The sequence below is a fragment of the Sapajus apella genome, unplaced genomic scaffold (genome assembly GCF_009761245.1).
Source record: "Sapajus apella isolate SASKATOON/1434 unplaced genomic scaffold, GSC_monkey_1.0 scaffold115, whole genome shotgun sequence".
NCBI lineage: Eukaryota > Metazoa > Chordata > Mammalia > Primates > Cebidae > Sapajus > Sapajus apella.
This window is the reverse complement of record NW_022437055.1, coordinates 1,065,427-1,076,258: the sequence shown is the minus strand read 5'-3', so window position 1 is coordinate 1,076,258 and position 10,832 is coordinate 1,065,427. Positions and strand designations below refer to the sequence as shown.

The following is a 10,832-nucleotide window of genomic DNA, read 5'->3' as shown; positions in this document are numbered from 1 at the left end:
CTAGAGCAGCACTGTCCAACAGAAATATAATGTGAGCCACACACATAATTTTAAATGTTCTAGTAACCATGTTATAAAGGTAAAAAGAAACAGGCAAAACTAATGTTTTATTTAACCCAATGTAACCAAAATATTGTTTTCAACTTGTCATCAATATAAAAATTATGCTGTTATAGTTTTCATACTAAGTCCTTGAAATCTGGTGTGTGTTTTCCTTTATAAAAATCTCGATTTAAACTGGCCATATTTCAAATGCTCATAGTCATATGTGGCTAGTGACTCCCATACTGGACAGCACAAGAGAAATGTGGTTCTGTTCTTTTTAACTGTTTACTAGAGTGATTTACTACAGGAATTGCTTTGGTAAGGTAAGGAGTCCCTCCTCCTCCTGCCCTCGCTGATAGGAATCAGAGATTTTATACGGGGCGAGTGTGCCTAAAAGGTAGAAACCTCAATTCGTCTAAAGCTTGTCTTTTCCCATACCTCATGATATTCAAAATAGGCTACTTCCCAAAGAATTACTATCTTGTGATTATTTCTTCTGTTACTGGTCCCAATCCACCACCTTTTAAGTCTCTGGTGCCCCTTCCCTTAAGATGGCCTCATATGTCACTTGTAGCTGCTTGTCGATGACAATGCTGGATCACAAATTCTGAGACACTGGGAGGGAAGAGAATAAGAAAAAAGGTGGGTACCAAGGCAAGCACAGCCAAGCTCTCCAGACTGAAGCCACTGCTCCTCGGGGCTCCTTCCACTTACTACCAAATTTGCATTTTCGTAAAGAACTCAGTTGCACAGGAGACCAGCTGAGGAGAAGGTGCCTCATCCTCCTTTCTGTGGGGTACAGAAAATGACACGGTTGGCAGATGGAAATTATGCTCAGTTTCCCTCTGGGCAACCTGGCAGCAAAAATTCAAGAACAAAATGGGGAAGACATTCAGGAACCACTCTCTGCCTTCCCGAGCTTCCCTGTAACCCTCTCCAAAACCTCCAGGTCTCCAAAGTGGATTGCTAGAGAGTTTGGCTCTCAAGACCCTAAACTGTAATATCACCCCAGAAAGCTGCCGAGTTGACAACAAAAGAGGACAAGAAGAAACCAAAAGGGTATGGATTAACTTGTCTGGGATTTGGTACTGAAACAACCTTAGGTTGGTTAATCCCTAAATATCCCTAAATTAATGGCCTGAGGATGCATTTGAATCCAACACGTAATAGCTAATTCCAAGAGGCCCTTGAAAATGTTCATTCTAATTGCAAACTAGAATGTTTAGACCTGGGTGGAATCCAGCCACCCTCCTTTCAAAGGATGTCACCACACCATTATGCTTTGCACTCAGGTTTTCTTAATTCCTTGAGTTAATCTAAATTAATCTAAGACTAACTTAGATTAATCCTAGTTAATCTAACACTAACTTAGATTAACTCCCAGCTTGCTTTCCTCAGTCATTCAGAGGATAATGATCATCCCTTTCAGTTTCCCTACTCTTGAAAATTCGCTTCTCCCTACCTTCACCCTATATCGTCTTCAGCCCAAATGGTCTGTTTCTCATTGATCTATTTTACTACATACACATCAACACATCTTTGGTAAATTTTTTGCAGTTGCTTTGCTTACCAGTCTGTCCCAGAGGAGAAACATGCTTGCTTTCACCATAGAAAGCACTGTTTTCCTACAACTGAAGTTTTTGGCTCTCAAGTGGATGATGGAACCCAATATGCCTTGAAATACTGAGCATCCAGCAAGTACCAGGCCAGCAATAAGGCACATCCTTGGATTGTATTATGAGTTACTGGGAACAAGGTAAAATATGAATAACTGGATTTTGGACAAAATTGAAAGCAGGCTCAAACCAATGCCCTTTTTTTTTTCTTCCGTTTTTCTCTCTGCTAGTGCATTGATCTTGAACCAATGCCCTCCTTATTGGTGGTTCAAAGCTTAAATCCTGGCCTTGCCACAAAGGACTGATCTTGCCAAGGTAATATAAGCAGAGTGGAATGAAAATTAAAGTTAATTCTGAAGGCAAGGTCCTTTTAGAAAAAAAAAAATTAGCCTGATTTAATCATTCCACGTTAAACATATATCAACATCACATTGTACCTAATATAATATATACAATTATTTGTCAATTAAAAATAAAATATTTTTTAATACAGAAAAGCAAGAGGGGAAGCAAGGCCAGGTGATCGGTGTGGTATTAGGTTAAATCTAAGAAACTCTGCTATCCCTGGGAGTCAGTATGTCACAGGTTTTGAAATCCAACAGATCAGCATTCAAATGATGATTCAATCATTTAACTTATCAAAGCTAGATCCCTCATTCATAAAACTGGGGTAGTAATGCCTACTTTACATGGTTATATTGAGGATTAACTCAGATAATGTACATGAAAATATCTAGTAAACTATAGCACATTATTAGTGCTCAAAAATGTCAGTTCTCTTCCTCTTCCTAAAATACCCTGAACTAAACAGTCAGTTGACCTATTTAAGGGGGTCCATCATATTCAGATATTATGACATATAGGACAAGGACAATTGGGCTCAGAACTGTAAATTCCTCAACCCCTGAATAAGATTTTTTAAAATGAGTGATGAGAGGAGATTCAGGTTGAAAAAGACAAACAATAAATCTAACACCTTAGCAGTATCAAGACAGAGCAGATACAAACAAGGCACTGGCACTAGTATGGCGCAGTTGGATTTAAGAGTAACCACAATTTAAAACACTGTGTTTAATAAGCCACCAAGAGCAGAGATACAGGATGCTATGCAAAAGTCTAATGGCTTTGACGCAGGCTCCTTCACAGACAATGGAATGTACTGGAAACATTTAGATTTCATTCACACATCTAATGTTGTCTACTGACGGGCTTACAAAGAAGCCAGATTCAGTCAGCAAGGTGATCAAAACATCCCAGATATTAAGACCTTGTAGGATAGAATGTAGGTCCATCAGTCCCATTTATCATTTCCATGAACAGCTTATTGTGAATTTGTGTGTTTTTGTTTTAAGAGACAGAGTCTCCCTCTGTCACCCAGGCTGGAGTGCAGTGGTGTGATCGTGGCTCACTGTAGCTTCAAATTTCCAGACTCAAGTGATCCTTCCACCTCAGCTTCCTAACTGAGAACACAGGCACATGCCACCATGTCCAGCTAATTTATTTATTTATTGTAGAGACAGGGTCACCCTATGTTGTTCATGATGGTCTTGAGTGATCCTCCCACCTCAGCCTCTCAAAGTGCTGTGATTACAGGAGTAAGCCACTGTACTAGGCTGAATTTGTAATAAAAATTATAACGTGGCCAAGTTTTATATTAATTCCCTTGGTGGGAAAAGTTATACACATCAACACCTCAGTTTCAGAGGCCTGTTCTCAAAGAACATAAGGACACTATAGCCCTCTATACAGAGGTGTTTTAAGTGGTTTCACAAGTGTTAGAGGCAGGTTGCCCTGATCAACACTCTCCTGCTTGTCCATATGGCTAGTTTCAACCAGAGATAGCTTTGGGATATCTTCTCCCTAGAAGGAAAAGTGTTAACTGGTTCAAATGGGAATTGAACTCTTGACCTTGATTTCATTCTCACCATGCTCAGTCACTGGCCAAACTGAATAGAGACCAGTGAAAACAGCAGGCACAAGATACTTAAGGACACACATAGAATCAGCAGAAACAAGAGCAGCAATGGACCCAATGACAAACTCCAATGACTACAACTCCTCGGCTACTGTCAGTCACTCAATTTTGTGGCTCCTTTGGTACTTTCCATGTCATCCTTCAAACTGCTGACTGGTCTGGAATTTTCTCCTTTTAATTAACAAATCTTCACTTGTTATTTCTGCAATCTTATAAATTCAATGGTGGTACCTACAAATGCCAACTGTCATTCATTCATTCGTCTGTCTGTCCATCCACCTACCTATCTCACAAACATTTATTGAGAGCCATGTGCTAAAATTGCCCCAGTTTTACTAGGATATCTTCTAGAGGTATAGATTGGTGTATAAATGATGTGTACTATTCTTTTACGATTATAAAAACAACTTTTTTTCATTTAAAAAATTTTGAAAACAGGGAATCAAAGGTACCCATAATTATACTATCTAGAGATGATCACTGTTATTCTCCTTTATCTGTTTTTTTTACTTAACATTATATTGTGCATATTTTCCTATGTCATCAAGACTTTTTCAAAAAACACAACTTGTAATGGTTACATGCTTTTTCAACAAATGATATATTTTAACTATTTCCCTACAGCTGTGCTAAAATTTAGGTTATTTCTAATTTGTTATAATACCGCTATAAATATCCTTGTGTACAAATCATTGGCATGTCTCTGTCCCATTCCTTAGGATAAATTCTCCAAGCAGTATTACTAGATCAAGGAGCATTAAATATTTATAAGAATTTTCATTCACATTTGTGCTGGCATTTCTTGATATTTCCCTGAGATATCTGCTAAGTCATAAGTGAGCCATAAATGAACAGACCACACTGATATGAACATCCCAAAGAGATAAAAGCACATGGCTTCCTGAAAGAATAAACCATACTGAGGAAGTTAACCAGTTGCTTTTTTTTTTTTTTTTTTTTAACATAAGGAAACTTTTTGATATGCCCTACTGCTAGGGTTCATCTGCCTTCTGCAAAATCAGAAATCTGGACTAACAGAACACAGTAGTTTAAGAATGCCTCTCACAGAGTACAACTGCATCATCAAGACAGTGCAGTGTGATACCCAGATATAGATTTCAGTGTGGCTCTTAAAATTTTTGGACATAGTTGTTCCACAAAATGCTAAGTAGACATGAGAATAAGAAACATTTTCACACAGCTAGGAAGCAGTTCCTGAATTTGCTGAATGAAGCCTTGAAGTCATAGTCTTGCAGTTTGCTGAAAGGGCAAGATATATTCCACCTAATGGATCAACCATGGCAGGGTAAAGTGCATGAGAGCTTCACATGCTACTACTCAGCCATATGTTCCCTGGATTTGCAAGCTGTTGGGACCATAATTAGCCACTGGGCTCAAAGAGCCCTCTCATGAGGAGTCCTAGAAACGACCGAGCAGCTGCTAAGAGTCTAAGAGTCTGTTTTAATGCACAGAGCAGTTCCTGTTTCTTTCAAAACCCCTTGTACACAATGGGGCAGACAGGATTCATTTGCTACCAAGCACTGGGAAACTAAATCCCTGTAGGGCCAAGAGCCTGAGGGGCTCTCCTCATCTGTTTAGGTTTGTTTTTATTTGGTGTATATTGCCCAACAATCCCATGATTGAATCACAGTTCCCGTTTACCATAATATATCCCTATCAGTTCCAGTTCTGTCTCAATTGTATTGACATTAAGCCACTAAAAAGCTGATAAACTTGCTGAGATAACAGTCACAGGCCCAGTAAAATGCCATGCTGTCTAACAAAACTGTTCAATGTGCTTTTACCCACCAACTCCTCCTTAGTATTTTTGCAGATGTGTCCATTGAGCCATTTAACAAATATGAAAGCATTTCCTATAGAAAAGCAAATAGGTATCATATCATCTGAGAAGTGGTTAGAAAATGGTGAAAAAAACTAAACCAAGAAATTATAGTTGAATGGCTCTGAGATTATTTCAAATGTGAAAACAGACTCATAATCCAAACATGTCTTATGCAGAATTCCAACCACCACTTTAATATTACCAGATCCCTTAGCAATCTTATACAATTAAAGTGTTAAATGATTTTTTCTTATTTACAAAATAAATGGGAGAGACAAGGATACATGAAGTGTTTATAGTAAGTAAAGCACAGCCCAAAATACAACTGAGTTCTGATGTTAAGACACCAAATGGAGAGAAAAAATATCCCTTACATGAAACCTCAGAAATAAAAATTAATGGCTGGGTGTGGTGGCTCATGCCTGTAATCCGAGCACTTGGAGAGGCCAAGGTGGGTGGATCACCTGAGGTCAGGAGTTCGAGACCAGCCTGGCTAACATGGTGAAACCCCACCTCTACTAAAAATACAAAAATTAGGCAAGTGTGGTGGTGCATGCCTGTAATCCCAGTTACTTGGGAGGCTGAGTGAGACAGGAGAATCATTTGAACTCAGGAGGCAAAGGTTGCAGTGAGCCAAGATCACACCACTGCACTCCAGCCTGGGCGACAGACGAAGACTCCATCTCAAAAAAAAAAAAAAAAAAAAAAAAAAAAAATTATTGAGGAATGGCCACTCTGAGAAGACATGAAATTTATTTTTTAAAACCCATCAATTTTATTACTTTAACTTACATGCAATATCCTGACTAGGCTAGGCTAATAAAAATATTACCCCTTAAGTGATATGCTTTAGTGAATAGAGAGTAATTTATAATCAGGTTCATTGTAATCATTCCTCCTATAAATTTATTTATAACAAAATTCTTCTTTCCATTGGAGGAGAGAGGGTGGAAAGCCTATCCTCCTATCCAAATTACTACATTTCAAACTACTGGCATCTGTATCAATAATTCCATATTCCTCAACAAATGGTCTTACATACAACAGGAATAAGTTCATGTTGTTCTGGTGTGCCATCTTTGACTGCAAGACCCTCTTTTTGAACCTGTTGTGCTACCCCTGGTGAACTGTCCTCACACTGGAGGAAGAATGGGGTGGAGTAGTGATGAAGGAAGTCATGAAGAAGAAAGGCCAACAAAGGGAAGAGGGAGAAGCGCGAGAAAGTAGAGAAGGAAAATGATGTATTTGCAGTCACAAGTCATCAGGAAAATAACCTAAAGCCAGTATTACTGTTAAGTGTCAAAGAGTGACCAACCACAAAAACTATTGCCCTTCTTGCTCCCAGGGCACTATAAAGATAAGGGAATTAATGAAATCAATATTCTTTACTGCTCACCTGCCATAAACTTTAAGTGACTCTGGACAAGGTACAGTCAGTACACCTCTAGCATAGTGATTTTAAGTATGGGATCCTGAGCCAGACTGCCTGGGCTAGAATCCTGACTGCCATTTTCTAGAGGCAAACTATTTCACCGTTCTCCGCCTCAGTTTCTCATCTGAAAAAGGAGAACTGCACCTACTCTCATAAGACTGCTTGTAAGGATGCAGACAGAGTACAAACACAACATACTTAAAAAACAGTACCTGGTACGTAATAAAACCCATATTCCATATTAGCTATTATTAATAGCTAATAATTATTAAGCTACTATTAATAATACTTAGATATTACTGTTACCTGAGTTGTTTCATTCTCCACCCTCTCAAAAAAAGGAGAAAAAAATTGAAAGTTTTTACATCTTACAACCTACAGATTTTGGTTATCACTTTACCCCTTCAAATATGACTTGCTAGGGGAAAGGATGTGGGTTGTGAGAGAGAGCAAGCAGAGTTAAGGATGACTTCATGGCCTGAGCCAGTAAAAGGGTTTTTAGGGACAAATCCAGAATTTTGTTCTGTGAAGTGTCATTTAGACTTTTTTAGAGGCAGGGTCTTGTTATATTGTCCAAGCTGGCCTTGAGCTCATGGGCTCAAGTGATCCTCCTGCCTCTGCCTCCTGAATAGCTGGGACTACAGATGTGTGCCACTGAGCCCAACTTGTGCCTATTAGACTTTAAGAATGATGTAGAGTAAGTAGCGGGACATAGAAGTATGGAGTTCAGGGGAGAAGTATGGGCTGAGGAAGTCACCAGCAGATATATGGTACTAAAACCATGGCAACACTGCCCTGCTAGTTGCTCATACCTTGAAGTAATCCTTAACTTATAGTCATTCTCCTAATAATTCAAAATTTAATTAATTTTTCTTTTTGAGATGGAGTCTTGCTCTTATTGCCCAGACTGGAGTGCAATGGGCGCGACCTCAGCTCACCACAACCTCTGCCTCCTGGATTCAAGTGATTCTCCTGCCTCAGCCTCCCTAGTAGCTGGGATTACAGGCACATGCCACCGTGCCCAGCTAATCAAATTTTAATTCAGTTTAAATTCCACAGTATCTGTTGAACCTTTCCTATGTTTTCAGCATTTAATCAGATCCTTTGGATAGAGATCAATTCATTTGCTCGTTTAACAAATGTGTTTAGTGCACATAACTGTATAAAGCACTAAGAATCCAGTAGTGAGCAAAACTGACATAATCCCTATTTTTATGGAGCCCCAAATGATGGGAGATACAAAAATTAATTAAATAATCACACAAATATAATACATAGATATAAATCCTGATATGTGGTATACCAATTATGAGGAAAGTTGTTTAGATTAGGGGAAAGGAAATCACTGAAAGGTTTTTCAGAAGGAATAATAATATTTAAGTTGAGATGAATTAAAGCCATTTTGCAATATATATAAACCCCTCAAGAAACTATTTTTGGGCCAGTTGCTGTGGCTTATGCTGCAATCCCAATATTTTGGGAGGTGGAGGCAGGTGGACCACCTGAGATCAGGAGTTTGAGACCAGCCTGGCCAGCATAGTGAAGAAGCATCTCTATTAAAAATACAAAAAATTAGCCAGGTGTACTGGTGGGCACCTGTAATCCCAGCTACTCAGGAGGCTGAGACAGGATAATCACTTGAACCTGGGAGGCGGAGGTTGCAGTGAGCCGAGATCGTGCCACTGCATTCCAGCCTGGTTGGCGAAAGGAAAGAAATTATTTCAGCCAGTACCATTGTGAAAAAAAAATGTCTTCCCTTTTACTAATTTGGGGATGAGTAGGGTATCTTATGGGTATAGTAAATGTTTTAAAAACAAGTAATATAAGCAATGAGATACTACACATCTATCAGAAGGGCCAAAATCCAAACCCATGACAGCACCAAAACCTGGAGATGATGTGGAGCAACAATAACGCTCATTCATTGCTGCTGGGAATGCAAAATGGTGCAGCCACTTCAGAAGACAGTTTGGGAGTTTCTTACAAAACTAAATATACTCTTATTGTATCAGTGGTGCTCCTCGGTATTACATTTACCCAAATGAGTTGAAAATGTCTACACAAAAATCTACACGCAAATATTTATAGCAGTTTGATTCATAATTGTCAAAACTTGGAAGCAACCAAGATGTCCTTCAGCAGGTGAATTAATAAACTGGTATATCCAGACAATGGAATATTATTCAGCACTAAAAAGCAATGAGCTATCACCATGAAAAGACATGGAGGAAACTTAAATGCATATAAGTAAGTTTTTAAAAAGCCAATCTGAAAAGTATGATTCCAACCACATGACATTCTGGAAAAGGCAAAACCCTGAAGACAGTAAAAAGCCTCAGTGGCTGCCAGAGGTTAAGGGAGAGGAAGGAATAAATAAGAGGAACATAGAGGATTTTTAGGGCCATTAAACCATTCTGTATGATTCTATAATGATAGACACACATTATACATTTGTCAAAATGTAGAATGCCTTATCCTCATGGTAATATCTACTCTTCCTCTGTCTCAGCTCAAGTGTCATTTCTGCTATGAAGCCTTTAGCAAATCCTCTAGGTAAGGCTGTTCCTCCTCTGTGCTCCCACATAGCCTTTTGCTCATCTCTCACATGTACTTAGGACCCACTGTAATTACTGACTCACAAATCTCTTCTTCCACTATAATGTGAGCTTAAAAACAGAGAATATGTCTTAGTCACTTTACAGTCCCAGAATCTAGACTTAATAGATACATAATAAATGTTGAACAAATTAATGAATGGATAAAGATGAAGAACTATTCATTCCACAAATATCTGAGTACCTACAATGAGCCAGGTTCTGTTCCAGTACAAAAAAAGGAGCCAGAACTTTGTACCTGTATGATGATTAGAACTCTGGGAGCAGGGTACTATTTTAAGCCTCTTTTAGCATTTTACCTGTAGAAACTTCGAAATGAACCACTTGCTTGTTTATTCATGTTTAAGAAAGAACCACCTGCCCAACACTTTGTAGTAGCATTATGACAATGAATGGCATTGGGAACACACAATGCACTCATTCTCGTCTCATAAAAGTGCACTTTAAGAGTCCAGTCTCAATTTCATAGTCATCTTCTCTTCATTACTTTCTGGAGAATGCAACTTCAAGAGTTGGCAAAGGAGAAAATAGTAAATGAAGACAAAGCCAGAGTGATTCTGCCAATAAATACTTTAATGAGAACCGAGGTCTGTAACACAAATAGCAATAACCACCCTGGCCTATGCCTTCTGCCACAGCCCAAGTCTGGGGCTAACCAATTACATTTAACCACATTTGGAAAGCAGGCCGTTTTCAAGGTCACCCATCAGTATCCATCTTCATAGAAGATACCAATCTGGGGCCAGAGTCTCAATGTTAACACTTTCTCTCACGGAAAAGTTAACATGGTAACACAAACATAGAAATAACTTTGAACCACCTACTGTTCTTCCATCAGGAGGCCCTTAGGAGACCAACGGTTTGGTAAACACTTACAACTTTGTCAAAATACACTAGAACATGGGAAAAGGGAAAAGGAGTAGAAACGCTGGCAGGGCTGGGCTCACATAATTCAGTCCTCAGATTTGAAGCCTCTTGAGCTGCTCGTACGTAATAAAAAACTGAGGAGTAAGTCAAGGAAGATCACCAGGTTGATACTGAAAGCCAAAGCCAGTTCTAAAATTGTGCATTACATTCTCTTAAATTAAGGTAGTCTATGCTATTCTAAGCTGCATTTGCTTTAAAATCTTTTTTAAAATGTCATCTGTCAAATCAAGCATGCGTTGAGTGCCTACCATGTGCCCATTTAGATCACTGGCATCAAACAATATAAACAGAGTAAAACTCTAATATATTTATAGTCTTCAGGGGCAAACAGAACACACACACACACACACACACACACACACACACACACACACACACA

General features: G+C 38.9%; 1 protein-coding gene across 3 annotated transcripts in view; it reads right to left on the bottom strand.

Moving 5' to 3' along the window:
• Window positions 1–10,078: 10,078 nt before the first annotated feature.
• Window positions 10,079–10,832, bottom strand: part of SLC25A14 (solute carrier family 25 member 14) — a 40,213-nt gene continuing 39,459 nt past the window's right edge. For 2 of the 3 annotated variants that reach the window (XM_032260193.1, XM_032260194.1), the window contains exon 11: window positions 10,082–10,527. In XM_032260193.1, coding sequence (XP_032116084.1) covers window positions 10,486–10,527 — 42 coding nt within the window. In that variant the 3' untranslated portion in view covers window positions 10,082–10,485. Of the gene's footprint in view, window positions 10,528–10,832 lie in introns of all 3 variants that reach the window. The other variant, XM_032260192.1, reaches the window with a different exon arrangement.